At 38.2% G+C, this 15,392-nt stretch overlaps 1 protein-coding gene across 1 annotated transcript; it reads right to left on the bottom strand.

The window, feature by feature from the left end:
* TRIM69 (tripartite motif containing 69) lies at window positions 1-13,294 on the bottom strand. The gene is made up of 5 exons (XM_074366039.1): window positions 12,259-13,294; window positions 9,463-9,696; window positions 8,663-8,685; window positions 8,456-8,580; window positions 1-597 (listed from the first exon to the last, which is right to left on the bottom strand). Exons 1-5 carry the CDS (start codon window positions 12,367-12,369, stop codon window positions 56-58), a joined length of 1,035 nt encoding a protein of 344 aa, XP_074222140.1. The 5' UTR covers window positions 12,370-13,294; the 3' UTR covers window positions 1-55.
* Between the last annotated feature and the right edge of the window lie 2,098 nt (window positions 13,295-15,392).

Below are 15,392 nucleotides of genomic sequence, written 5' to 3'. Positions count from 1 at the left end.
AACTATTTCAATGCCTCTTTAATAATGCTCTGAATTTATACAATAGTATGACAGATTACTGTGGATGTAAGATACGCAATGGTTCTTTATTCTCTCCACCGTCATTAAGGCAAGGACAGAAGTAGGGATAAAGTTTCTCCATGAAAATGTTGCTGAAAGTGTAAATGTGGGTCATAGTTTTCGCATTGTAGAAGGACACTTGCCCTCCCTCATAATCCAGGTATATGCCCACCTTGTTGAGGTTGTTAGTCAGTTTCAGACTGCAAGAAGGCAAATCTAGAGCCTTTAGATCAGTTTGGTTCCTCAGTCTTAAAAGCCAGAATCCTTGCTCAGGAGTTAGAGGACAGCTGCCTTTCCGGATTATGGATTCTCGGACGACTCCAACTGTCCATTTTGTCTTCTTTGCTACTTCTACTTCCCAGTACCACTTTCCAGATGTGAAGCCTTTTGAGCCCAGCACAGCCACACTTGAGTCAAACCTCTCTGGATCATCGGGCATTACCTGCTTAATGTCACCATGCCATACACTGGTTCGGCTTTTGGAGAGCACCAGATTTGGGTGAGCAGTTTTAGGGTCCAGGGTTAAAGGAGATAGTCCTGGTAAGAAAATAAGAGAAAGCAGGGCGTAGGGTAAAAGGAGTGAATGTTGGTTCCCATAGACAGTATTTACATAGACACCAGTGCTTTATCTCCCCATATACATATACTCTTAGGCAGGGAATTACTTTTATACTTTTTATTGTTTTGATATCCATGTGATTATATTCTAGACATTTTTATATTTGTGGTAAAAATCAGACTGTACTCTAAAGCAATTTATGCTCTAATAAAAAATACAAATAACATAAATCTGTACTCGTAAATATAAGAAAATACAAATGTTGAAAGGGTAAAGATTAGGTAAGTGTGTCCTAGGAAAGCTTTATAAGGACGATAAGTATGTCAGTTTTGATGCAACATCTATGAGATATATCAATATGTTTTGGGTAAACAGAGACAGAAAAAGGAATGGGTTAAAAACAGTAGCTTGCATGTCTTTCAACTTCCTAAACATGTAAGGGGGAAGAGTGGTAGCTGAGGGGCCTCATTGTGCTCTGGAAGCAGGAATGATGCCAGGATATTCTCCTGTCACTGATGGCATGTAAGTGTGGTGGGTCACGCAGCTGCACAGCCCTCCCCTGGCCAACCTTCAGCATGCTGTGTTCCTAGCCTCTCCCCTCTGGGGCCTCTCACATCTCCCAGGCCCATATGTCCTGCTTTCCTTCCCTTCTCCCTTCTCCCTTCCTCCTTCGCTCCTTCCCTCTCTCTTTCCTCCTTTCCTTCCTGATGACTGGTTCTTTCAGTGTTGGCACCCTTCTGTCTCTAGGTATCTTCCCCCAGTGCACTTACCAAAACTCATTTTGTCAGTGACCACTTACAGACTGATGAAGCTCAACCATGATGATCCCAGGGCTCTTTCCTGAACTCTCCAGACCTGTTTTCCCAACTACATTGTATGCATTCACCCTGTGATTCCATGAGCATTGCAATCTCAATGTGATGAAAATTTCATTACCCCACCACCACAGTTTATATTTGGTTTAACAGACAATGGGACTTTTAAGGCCTGAAATGATTAATGCCACTGATAATCACAGTGTGGTTCACAAACTGTGTAATTAGAAGTCTGGGACAAGATAGTACAAAAATTGAAAGGAAGCTCTTTCATAGATATCTGACAGAGTAATTTATGTCAGTTGATTTGATTAAAAGACTGGGCTTATACTTTTTAATCTTTAATTTTTAAATTCCACTTTTTTGAGTAATTAATTTATATTGTCTTTTATAAATGTGTCAGTCCATGGCAGGTTGAGATTTTAAAAACTATTCTTTCATAATTTGACAAGTATTGATTTAGACAAATCAATGGGCAGCAGTATAAAGAAGAATTTCTAAATGAAGAGAGGTTGAAAGCATACCAGCAAGAAGGTGACACAAATTCTGGTGTGAGATAATAGAACCTTGGCACAAATTTTGATGAAGGAAAGACAAAAACTATGTATGTTCACATCATGGACACAGATAAGATATATGAATACTTCTGTTGTTAATGGATTTATTTATCCTTGGAAGCAAGATCAGTCCAATCCATCTCTCTCTTCTCAGAAAAGCCTGAGTCTTTTCCATAATCCCAAGGATTTTTTCATTCCCACAGAGGACTTTGAAGAATCCTGAAATTTTCCCATATAGGCTGAATCTTATCTCTTACACAAATCCTCATCCACCTTGGGTTGTTACTCTTTCCAATGTGAGAACTAGAATTTTTTTAGAGGTATCATAAGGAAGTCCTGCTAACCTTTTTAGAACCCCAGTCTGCTCTCATCACCAAGTTTCTGACACCTCCAGGTAGCTGAGCTGGTCCTGGCTCTGAAGATTTCTAGGAGTCAGCTTTGCATCCTCTCTTTTCTTCTTATGCCATATTCAGTCGAACAGTAAGTTCTGTCAAATCCACCTTTAAAATATATTCTGAGCCTACTCAGAATGTAGAGACAGATAACTTCCAAAATACCATTGGCTTGGAACTACTGCAATAGCTTTTTAACTGTTCTGTTTCCACTCTTGCCTGCCTGCAACCTTTTCTGTCCATAACAGAAATGAGATCATCTAGTTTTCCTACTCAGAATACTCGTATTTCTCCCATCACCTAGATAAAATCCATAAAATCCAGATTCCTTACAGAGGAAATGAGACCTACATGATTTACCCACCTCTCTGACCTCATCTCCCATGACTCACCCCCTCGTTTTCTTTAATCTAAACACTTTTGCCTTTTGGCTGTTCCTTGAACATACGAAGTTCATTCCTATTTCAGGGACTTTATAGTTTTTTTCCTTGTCCCCATATGATTCACTCCTTTACATTATTCAGGCCTTTGTTCAGGCAGGTTCAATAAAATATTAATGATAGAATTTAGGTAGGTATAGGAGTACTCATTGTAAAATTATTTAAACTTTTCATTATGTTTAGAAATTTCCAAATAAAATGTAGTGGGAGGGGAGTTGTCTCCTCAGAGAGTTTTTCTCTGGCTATTCTATCTAAAATAGCATGTTCATCTATCACTGTTTGCACTCTTATCCGCTTTATCTTCTCTTATGAATAATTATTTATTGAGTATACCATGTTTCATTTTCTTCACAATGGTTATCACTTTGTGAAATTATTTTCTTGTTCATTGTCTGTCTCTTCCATGCGAATGTAATCTCTGGAAGGGCAGGAACTTTATCTGTTTTGTTTCCCCATATATCTTCAAAATTTGGACTGTTCCTAGGTGTTCACGTAAGTATTTGTTAAACAAATAAATGAACTTGAATTAGAGTTCAATTTGAAAACTTGACACCAGCTAATTTCATCATGCCTCATATTCCTGTTATCCTTGGCCGATGCCCAGAATGTAGACCCCTCTAATGATTTATTCTGTGCTGTACTCTTATCCCATTATTCTGTTCTTTACTTCTTCTGCCTTCACCCATCCTCGCACTGTTCCCGTCCAACCCTTTCCACTCTGCCCTTTGGAACTACCTCCCTAATGAACTCTCCTGCATCCTCAGTTTACAGAATTCTTCGATTACTTCCTTAATTTAACATAAACCCAGCTGGTTCTTCCAAAAAACAAACTTTAAAAAAAGCCTCCAACAATTCATAGGACTATTCATTTTCTAAATTCAGATGCCAGAGATTCAGTAACCACCACTGCCGCTTCCAGATCTATACTCTATTCCTCATCCTCATGTAAAAGAAATCACTCTTCATCTGAGGCTCTTGTCATTCCATTTCATATTACCCTCTATCTCTATTCAATGCTGTTATGTACAACTTCCCGATTACACCCCCCTGCACTTTGGGTTAACCTTACTCCTGTACCTCTAATCTAGCCCATTATCTCCAGTCATCTTACTTACTTTCTTTTGGATGTAGCTACTCTTCCATTCTTGCAGGTCCTTGACTTTACTACTAGTGACTTTGACATTTCAGCTGTCCATTTCAATGACCATATTCTGGATCTCATAGCCATCAAGAGCTATTCATTCTCTAATATCTTCAACTCAGATATGCCATACTCTTTATTTTTTGAGCTTTCTCACTTTCATCTCCCCCTATAACCATTACTTGACTTTGTTAACATCTCTAGTACCTGATTTCTCTTTATTATCCTAATCTATCTGCTTCTTGGCTTAAAATCCTTCCCTAAACAGTTTAACATTGACAGTTTTGTTGCCAATAACCTTAACCTTTTATCCTCTTATGTTTCTATCCTTGTAGCGTCTGCCATGCAACTCTCCAACCTTGGTCTATTCAGCTATTCAAATTAACATCCCAATTCCTGGCCACTGCTTGGGGGGAAAAAAATCACAAAATTGTGCATACAGAAACCACTATAAATTCATTATTTCCACTCTATGCTTGACCATCAGCACTGCCCAGAACTCCTCTATTTTCCAAATCAAATCCTCTCCAGTTCCTTACAACAGCAATTTCAAACCTTCAGCTCCTCAAATCTCTATTCCACCACTTACCTCCTCACTCCCAGGCAGAAGACTTCATCTGCTATTTCACAGAGAAACTACAGTACATCTTATAGGAATCCCTCCATTCTTCCCATTCATACTGCAAACCCCATTTGATAAAATTGCCTCTACCATCTTTATCTCCTCTCCATTTTCAGAGGAAACTGAGGAAAGTCAATACCTTTCTTTGTTGTAGATCTCACTCTTTACTACTTCCACCATTTTTTCCCTTTCTTACACTGTTGATTTCTGCCTTTCTACAGGCTGCTTCCCTTCCATATGTTTTTAAAAGTCCTCTTTTGTCTCTGCTTCCACACATACATCTTCCCTTCTTAGTGAAAGTTCTCAAATGGATGATCTACTCACTTCACCACTGCCTCATTCCAAATTACTACAGAACCCTTATACAGAATAATTTCTACTCATTCCACTCTTGAAATTGCCCTTGTGAAAGTCACCAATTTTTGTTAAAAACATCTTTTTTCCAGTCATTTTCTAAATTGATCTTCTCATTTGACATGAACGACTACTCCTTTCTCCTTGACACTCTCTTTCCTTAGATACCATGTCAACTTCATTTCCTGGTTTTCCTCTATTTCTCTTGCCAGAATTCCTCAAGCCCTTTTGGGGTTTCATTGCCCTTTATCTGTTGGCATTCTTTATAACATGCTCTCTACTTGACTGTATGTTCTCACTTTCCTTAGGGAATCCCATTTACATCAATAGCTTCAGCTACCCCCACTTTATACTGATTATTCCAGTCCTGACCTCTCCCCTAAGCTCCAGTTAGAATAATCACCCATTTGAATATATTCACTTAGTTGTCCTGTAGGTCAGCACAACATGACCAAAACTGAACTAATTCATCAACCCCCTCCAAAATCTGCATCTCCTATATTTCCATCCTTGACATCACCTTTCTCCATCCCTTACTCTCAGTTACTGTCCTGTACATTTCAGCTCCTGGAATTCTGTCTCTGGAATCTATTCTTCATTTTTCTTTCTCATTCTTTTCACCTAGAGGGTTGCTACAGACTCTAACTTGGTCTTCTAGCCTCTCCTGTAGAGCAGAAACTATGTCTTTTATTTCTATATCCTTGGAGTCCTACTTAATGCTTAGTATGTTGTAGGCACTTTATAAGAGTATGTTGAATGAATGAGTGAACTTTCATGATATTTTACTGATACACACAAAACTAAAGGAAATATGTTAAAATTATTTTAGTTTAAATGATTCCCTACACTGGAATTGGTAAGACTACAATCAGCAGGCCTGTTTTGTATAAAGTTTGATTGGAATACATGAATGGCCATTCGTTTACATATTATTTAGAGTTGCTCTTTCACTGGAATGGCAAAGTTAAATAGATTCAGCAAAAACCAAACAGCTCACAAAGCTTAAAGTATTTACTATCTGACCCTTTACAGAAAAAGTACCCGCCCCTGCACTAAGGCAACAGCCTCATTTGTAAGGCAGGAAATGAGAAAATATTAACCTACACAATAAGTAGAGGCCTAGAAATAAGAAGTATGAATTATATTTTACCAAGGTTTGACCACAGTTACATTATAAATACAATAGCCATATATTAAATAAATTCCATTTGATTTTTTTAGATGTAAAGTTACAGCAAAAATAAAGAAAAAGTCAGATTGCTAGAAGTGAAGTTTGATTTTACAGGGCAGAGTGTACAGGAAGAAAACTATTGTGATCCTGAGACAGCTAGAATTTGCACAATAGAGTAACAGAGGAGGGAGCTACACAGAGACTTCCAAACATCTACAAACAGGTTCTCTCAAGTCTGTGACTGAGTATTGCCACATGCGTGCAGTGAAACCTGTTAGTCCAGAGAAAGCAGTAAACTGAACCATTTCTAGAGCTCACACAAAACTGGGAATAGTTTTCAATCCTGCCAGTCAGAATGGGAAAATGTTACAGTATGTGGAACATCAGACAGAGTACTCAGAAGGGTAATACCTTCAAAAATGGGCAAAGTTAGCCTTAGTTTAAAGGCTGCTTTTGAACCACTCTAACAAAGCTTAAAGGCTTAACAAAACTTAAACTGTCAAAAGGAACAAAGTTATTTCAAATAACTTCACTAAATGCCAAATTAAGTCTATAGAGCTTAAAGGATTACAACAAAATTCAGCAAATAACAATGTAAAATTGATCATGTTTGACATCCAATAAAAATTCACCATCCAGAAGACTCAGATCTCCCATGCAGAATTCCAAATAATTTTTGAGATGTACTCCACCCTTAAGGAGAAGCGAGCATAATTACCCACTCCTTAAGTGTGGACTGCACATAGTAACTTTCTAAAAACAATTTTTTGAGGGGAGGTAATTAGGTTTATGTATTTGTTTTAATGAAGGTACTAGGGATTGAACCTAAGACCTCGTGCATGCTAAGCAGGCACCCTACCACTGAGCTGTGCCTTCCCCTCTCCCCACACAGGTAGTAACTTGCTTCCAAAGTATACAGTATGGAAAAGGGAGGGTGGGAGAGAGCAGCTTTACTGTGAAGAAACCTGACAAACACTACTTCAGTTAGGTAATTAAAGTGAATATCAACGGTCATAAATCATGTTGACAGTATGTATGCTTGATATAATGTGATGAAAATGGCACTTTAACCCTGTAGTCTTCCAATAACTCAGAACCTTGGTCTTATCATGAGGAAAATATCAGACAAATTGCAGTAATATAGCATCCTACCAAATATAGGAGACCTGTACTCTTCAAATGTGTCAAAGTTATCAAAAAACAAGGAAAGTCTGAGAAATTGTCACAGCCAGGAAGAGCTTAAAGAAACATGACAACTAAATGTAATGTGGTACCTTAGATGGGATCCTGGAACAGAAAAATGACATTAGGTAAAAACTAAGGAAATCTAAAGAAACTATGTACTTTAGTTAATAATAGTGTATTAGTATTGGTTCATTAACTATAAAAAATGTATCACACTAAATGTAAAATATTCATTATACAAACCAGGGAAGTAGATCAGTGTATGTCAGGGGCTGAGAAGGGAAGGAAATGACTGACTGCAAAGGGGTGTACAGGAACATTTTGGGATGACAGAAATTTTCTATATCTTGATTTTGAAGATGTTTAAATAAGTGTATATGTTTGTCAGATTCATCAAATTGTACGTTAAAGTTGGTGAATTTTATTATGTTAATTATACCTCAGTAAACTGATTTTTTTCAATGTCAATTATCTGGAAGAATTAAAAGGATAGACTTGTGATTTTCATTAAATCAGTAACTACAAACAATAATACTGAGTCTATAGGAAGTCTATAAAAAGCTTTAACTAGAGCTTTATTTCTGTAATGATTTTTATTTAGAATTTTATTTTATGTTCTTGAAATGCCATTTGTGTTTTTTTGTCCTGCTCAGTCATCTGCAGGATGACAAAAGCTTAGTGTTCTTATTAGGCACATCTAGTGAAATTATTGGTTTTCCTTTTGAAGCACTTAAGATCTCTAAACAATCTCCTAAGATGTTATACTCTGTTATGAACACCAAGCACAAGAGGAACTATAAAGACCCTATTATATGCAAAAAGTATGTATAGTAACCTCTTCCTCCAGGGCGAGAAAGCTCCAGGGCCTTATCTGTTTCAGAAAAAACAGGTTAAAGTATTGGTTGCCACATTTGATAGAATAATCAAACAAAATCATAGGCCAAGAAGTAATTCTGACATCAGACTCTGTTTACCAGTACAATGTTGTAAATTCATAGGTCACAGTACAAGAAGAAATTTAGTCATACCAACTAGCCTTATTTTGGCTAAACTTCACTCCTCCTCCTGTCTACAGTACTAATTAGGTCCACAGAAGAGGTCCCACAGATGAAACATAAATTAGGAGCCCCAGGAGCCAATAGCTATTACCCACTAGTACCTGGAGAGAGAGTAGGCTGCATTTCCCTCCATATCATGTACTGGATGGGACCTTTGTACAGGCCTAGGTTCAGCTTTCTGGAGATAAGCTCTCTAGATGTCAGCACCTTCATCCCTTGCTCCAAGCTGCAGGAGACATAAACCGTTTATTCTTAGACATTCTCCAAGGACTAAAGGAAGGGTATTAATACCACAGGGAAACACTTACCTATCCAAGAGAGATGTTATGTCCTAGAAGAGGAAAGGAGAAATAGAAAGGTTAGATGCCTGTTCATCAGCTCCAGAAATTTCTCTGGTGATACTGGCCATCACCAGAATTTGATTGTCAATACTGCAATCGTGTGAAGATAGTCCCCATCCCATCACCACCAACTCCTCTCTCTCATCCTCCATATGCCTTTTCTTATCTGTATCCTTCATCTATCCCAGGATAAACTGGCTTATTTTGCTGATTTTCTAGAGTTCTCTTTTACAGGGAACAAGAAAGAAATTAAGGTTAAGTTATTTTTTACCTCTACTGCCACATAGTAGCAGGAGAAAAACACAATAGGTTTTCCAGCCTCAAGGCCATGTTTCCTTACTCTGGCAAATTAAGCTTCTGAGTGCTGAGGAGGTAACCAATACTACTTTAGAGGTAAAGCGTCAGATGGCAAAGATTGGCAAACAGCTTTTCAAACAGGTCAATTTGTGATTGCTGAAAGCCAGGAAAGATACAACTTAGGCAGCAACATTCTTATTTTTGAGAAATAAAGCTTCAGGTTTCTTTATGGAGAAATATTAAAACATACTAATTTTAATGGCATTTTATCTTCTTTCCTAGGAGTGTGAAAGTAAAGCTTTCAACTGAGTGTAAGGCAAAAGTTGCCTCCTGCTTTCCTCCCAGAGAATCTTAAAAGCACTACAGTAGGTTTTTTTTCCCCTCCTAGAGGGGAAAACCTGCTTCTACACCTTTTCCAACCCTCTTTCCCCCTCTTTTGTACCCATGATCATGTTGGTATGGAGTCTCACTTTGAGAAAGTCGAAGGAGTTCTGCTGTTCCATCCGTGCCTGGATGCTCACCAACATCTCCTTGGCTAGGAGACACTGTTCCTGAATGTGGCTCAGATTCAGCTCCATCTCCTCATTCAGTGCTTTCCCTTCTTCTCGGAGCTCATTTAAAATGTCCTTTTCTTTGCTGTGCAGGAACTGATGCAGCTTTAGAAACTCCAAGGAGATGTGTTGCTGCAGATGTAGCTTGTTTTCCTAGAAACCTCCATTATCATCACCATGGTAATTACCGAAACTAGCACTTGGGGATGGGGCCCACGCCACCAACACTCACACAACTTGGGAAATACCATAAGAGGAAAATGTATACAAATGGCTGAGTATCAACATTCAACTATATTAAAAGGAGCACTTTGGGAGACTTACTCCTTTCCCCCGGGTTAATGGTTTAGCACAAAATAATCAAAAGTCTCTAGATTCCTATTGCAATACTGAGGTGGCAAGCAGTGTCATATTAAATAAGACTGTGGGGTTAACCAAATATTTTTAAGTGAATGATAATACCCTCCTATCCAGAAGCACAAACCAGTATCTATCAGGTGATGCTGTTAGACTGGGTCCATAAAGAGGTTGGAAGAACTGTCCTTATCTAGAAATCAGAACTGGGGGAGATGCCATTCCTGCTGCCAGGATAATATAGAAGAAGCAAGAGATGAGCAATGTCTGAAGCACTAAAATTGATAACTGCTACACTGGCAGCTCTTTTTTTAGGTGGCCTTAATATCCTCATGGCGAGCCACCTGACAACTTGGCTTCTCAGTTCCTCATCCTCATTTCTAGTGATTTTTACCTTTATCTACTCATTCTCACAGTCACACTGAGGATTTTATCATTCCCAGCAATTGCACCATGTCCAAAACTTTTTATACTCATTTACTCAGGTGCCTCTGTTGCAACAATTGTTGGGTCTCATTGAATCCTCATATTCATTGACCCCTCCATTTCTGTTCATCAGCTTCTTCTGTCTTCATGTCTCCTCTTATCCATCTTGTATTCTATAGTCAGTCATTACAATTGCACTCTTAAAATTGTCTTAACTCTCTCTGTCCTCTAGATCACATATTTCTAGTTTTCCTTTTACCTATTTCACCACTATTTCTCAGTCTTATTTGTTGGCTCTGTTTCCTGTAACCAAGCTCTAAATATCGGATTACCTGATATTCTGTCCTGAGTTCTTTACCCTTCTCATTCTACACTCTCTTTCTAGGTAATAGCCTTTCCTCTTACAACTTTAAATACATACTGTTTGCTGATTATTTTTCAGCCTTGACCAACTTCTGAGCTCCAGATTCCTATATACCACTGACTGTTTAATATCTTCACTCACCTCTCACATCTAACCAATCACCACATGCAGGTAATTTTTATCTCCAAAGCATATACTTAAGCTGTTTATTTCTATCTCCACTGCCTCTCTAGTCCAAGCTATCATCATTTTCTGGGATCACAGCAGTAGCCCTCTTCTAACCATGATCTTTGTCATTGTCTCTCTCCATTCCCTTCTCCACACAGCCACCAGACTAATATTTTCAAAATGAGATGAAGCTATGTTCTGTTTAAATCCTTTAATGGCTTTTCATTATTCACAGGATGAAGTTCAAAATTCCTAACATTATCTACAAGGGCCTACATGATTGGCCCCATATCTGCCTCTTCCAGTCTCATCTTGCCTACCGTGATCCAGCTTAACTGGCCTTCTCTCTGTTTAATATAGCAACTAACTTCGCATCTCAGGACATTTCCATATGCCCTTTCCTCTGCATAGAACATCTCCGGGCCATTTCTTTCATACTCCCCTCACTCAGTTCACCTGGCTAGGGATAATATTTATCCTTTCAATTCTCAGTTTGTAATTCTTCTAGATTAGGTTCTCCATTTATATGCTCTCATACACCTTGTATTTTCATTTATAGTAGTTATCACAGTTGTCATTTTTATTGTTCTTGGTGGGATCATTTCATTAAGATCTATCTCCTGTCATAGTGGGAGTATAGTGTCTAGTATAATGCCTGACCCACTCAGTATTTGTTGAATGAATGAATGTTGACTGTAATAGCTGAACTAGGAACTCTTATAGGAATAAGATTCTCTCGAGACATCATTATTTCCATCTATCCTTCTTTCTCTCACTGTACATATTTCTTCTTTATGCCAAATACCAAAGACTCTCCTCCACAGAATAATTAATGAAGAAACAGAACTCCCAACTTATCTCCCAACCCAGGAACTGATTTGCCAAGTCTCTAACCATTAATGTTGTTCTAGAGCTCCTGTGAAGTTGAAAGTGTAAGCAGTAGTTTTATTTAGTTTTGGAGAAGTTAGGAAATATCAAATCAGACGAGAAAAGCCAGCAATCTGAGAGAACTTGGTTCAGAGATACCTGGTTTTAAGCCCAAAGAAAAGAAAGATATTCCTTTGGACAGAGCCATCTTTAGTGGATTTTTAAAAATAAATTCCTATTTTGCCGTAGATATTGGGAAAGATCAGACAGATCACAAACCCTACAACAATCATCTAGGGACTAAATCATCAAAAGGATCAGCATATTTAGTGGAAAAGTCAGTCTGCTCTCTTTGTTGATCAACTATTTGGAACCTACTCCACTGCCATATTTCTTTTCACCCTGCAGTGTCTGTTTTCTACATCTATAGCCCAGATGCCATTTAGTATGTGGGAAAGTACCTATAGAACATAGCTGAAGTTATAAGGAATGTATATTCCAGTTCTATCTCATAACCCTTGTACCCTGCTCCTCACCTTGTAAGCAGCAATAGCATCTTTCTGCATGTTCCTCAGGGACTGAAGCTCCTTCAGGGTTGCCTCCAGTTGACCCTGATGGATGGTAAGCTCCTCCTGGGAATACCACATAGAATTAACCCACACTGACTTGGGAGATGAAGGGCCATGAGGGACATCTCCCCTAAAGCCCCAGGATGGCAGAGAAAAAAAAGCGAGCTCTTGCTGTGGAAGTCTCCTTTCCCCTTTATTGTAGTTCCTGCCTTTTCCAAGAATTGTGAAGAAGCTTACAAGCAGCAGGGAAACTTAGTTTTATCCTCTTATCAGCTAACTACAGGGGTTTGAGGAAGGTAACAGAACTCTATACATTTTCTACTATAGTTATGCTGTTCCCACTATCTATACTTTTACTTACATTGTTCTCACTTAAAACACTCATTTCTTCCTTCTCCCTATCCAAATTCAAATGATTTCCCAGTTTAAGCTTTATTTCACCATGTATCCCCTAACTATTTCAGTTTTCTCTAATCTCTGAAATTCTATGTATTTGTGAATTACAAATGTGACAAAAATTTAGCTCTCAATAGTAGATTATCTTATATCGTTTCTGTTGTTTGATTCATTTTAAATCTGAGTAAATTTTAAGACTTTTATAACAAAAGCAATATCTTACGTGTCCATATTCTATATAGTGTCTAGGCTGTCATGGCAGGGTTTAGGTAAATATTTGATTGATTGAGGGAGTAGGCCAGAGCTCCTTTATTGCTTTCCTGTAATCAGCAACTCTAGAGAAAGAACTTTGGAAGATATGTTGTATTTTCTGAGCACTCTGAGCTTTCTAAGGAGAGAAGAAACCCTGCAAAATATTTCTCCCAGCTTTGCTAAGGAGTTGCTTAAGGCCCAGAGCTCACCCACCGTGAAGAAACGGACAGCATCAGAGATCTGCAGGAACTCATTAGACTGTCCCACAGACAACCGAGCATCTTTGCATTGAAAGCATATCAGTTTCCCATCTGGCTTACTGAACAGTTTCAGGTTCTCTCCATGCTCTGGGCACTGTGGATGGCCCTTGAGTAAGGGTAGCTTCTTAATCTTCTCTACTAGCTTCTCTAGAACAAGGTTAAATGTACAGCTGCTATATTGACACAGCATCTTACACTCAGGACAGAATGTTTCTTCTGCTTGCTGCTTCCAAAAGTTTTGGATACAAGCCTGGCAGAAGTTGTGGCCACAGCTTAGCATCAGTGGATCACGGAACCAGTCATTACACAGTGGGCAGTGTAGCTCCATGGTAATATCTTGTATCTGCACTTTAGAGGGTATCTGGGTGATGAAATCATTCACTTCACCGTAGTTGTCTGAGTCAATGTTGGAGGAAGGGTTGGAAGATACCTTTGGAAAAGAACAGCTAAAATGAGTTTCTCTTTCTTGTTGCTCATTTCAGCATTCCAGGATAGTGTGATCTATTCCTAAAGGAGCTGAGAATTGGTGCAACCAAAGTAAAAGCCCCATAATCTCTTCTTTGAAAGTAATCAGTAAGTTCAGTGTTATCTAACATCATGGTTTATTACTACTCTCAACACTATTAAACTTTAACAGAAAATAAAAGCAGAATAAGAAAGTGTGCTCAACCAAAGAAGTGTATTTTGTTGTATGCCACTTCTTCCATTCACTTTCTCCATATATCAGTTGAAAGGTGTACTTTCAACTTCTGTTCTATTAGTTATTACCTTTTTCTTTCGTTTTCTGGAAGTCATGTGCAAAGAATTGGAAAATTAGTCAGATTCCTCAGTCAGTGGCATAATATCATCAACTGTAATATCTTCCATGCCCTTCACCCCTTCTTTTTTAAAAAACACATTACAGAAGTAACATTTATTCAGAAAAATGCAGGATCATGAGTGTACAGATCAACAACTTTTCATAAAATGAACACATCTGTGTAATCATTGCCCTGGTCAAGAAACAAAAACTTCTCGCATCCTCGAAGCACCCCCATATGCCTGCTTCAAGTCACTATCCCTCATCAAGATTGACCCCATCCTGACTTCCAACACTACACATTAGTTTTGCCTGTTTTTGAATTTTATATAAATGCAGCCATGTAATATATACTCCTTTTGTTTCTGGCTTCTTTTGTCAACATTATATTTTTGAGATTTATCCATATTGTTCTACGTAATTGTGGTCCATTCATCCTCATTGCTGTACAGCATCTATTGTGTAGGAATACCATAATTTATTTTCTCCATTCTACTATTGATAGACATTTGAGTAGTTACTAGTTTAGAGCTGTTATAAATAGTGTTGCTAAGAACATTCCTGCTAATGTTTTTGGTGAATACAGACATAACCTTGGAGATACTGTGGTTGGTTTCCAGACTGGAGTCCAGACTGCCGCAATAAAATGAATATCGAAGTAAACAAGTCATGTGAATTGTTTGGTTTCCCAGTGCATATAAAAGTTATGTTTACACTATACTGTAATCTATTACATGTACAGTAGCTTTTATGTCTTAAAAAACAATATGCATACCTTAATTGAAAAATATTGTATCGCTAAGGTATGCTAACCATCATGTGAGCCTTCAGCAAGTGGTAATCATTTTGCTGGTAGAGTGTCTTGTCACGATGTTGATGGCTGCTGGCTGATCAGAATGGTGGTTGCTGAAGGCTTGGGTGGCTATGGGAATTTCTTAGAATAAGACAACAATGAAGTTTGCTGTATTGATTGACTCTTTCTTTCATGAAAAATTTCTCTTTAGCATGCAATACTGTTTGATAGCATTTTGCCCGCAGTAGAATTTCTTTCAAAATTGTAGTCAGTCCTCTCAAACCCTGCCACTGCTTTATCAACTAAGTTTATGTAATATTCTAAATCTTTTGTTGTTATTTCAACAATCTCTACGGCATCTTCACCAGGAGAAGAAACCACTTTTTTCCCTCATCCATAAGAACCAACTTCTCATCTGTTAAATTTCATGAGACTGCAGCTATTCAGTCACATCTTCAAGCTCCGCTTCTAATTCTAGTTCTCCTGCTGTTTCCACCACATCTGCATGTATTTCCTCCACTGAAGTTTTGAATCCCTCAAAGTCATCTATGCGGATTGGAATCAACTTCTTCCAAACTCCTGTGTATGTTGATATTTTGGC

This window comes from Camelus bactrianus, chromosome 6, assembly GCF_048773025.1.
Source record: "Camelus bactrianus isolate YW-2024 breed Bactrian camel chromosome 6, ASM4877302v1, whole genome shotgun sequence".
NCBI lineage: Eukaryota > Metazoa > Chordata > Mammalia > Artiodactyla > Camelidae > Camelus > Camelus bactrianus.
The sequence above is the reverse complement of the archived record's forward strand: the minus strand, read 5'-3'. Positions and strand labels throughout refer to the sequence as shown.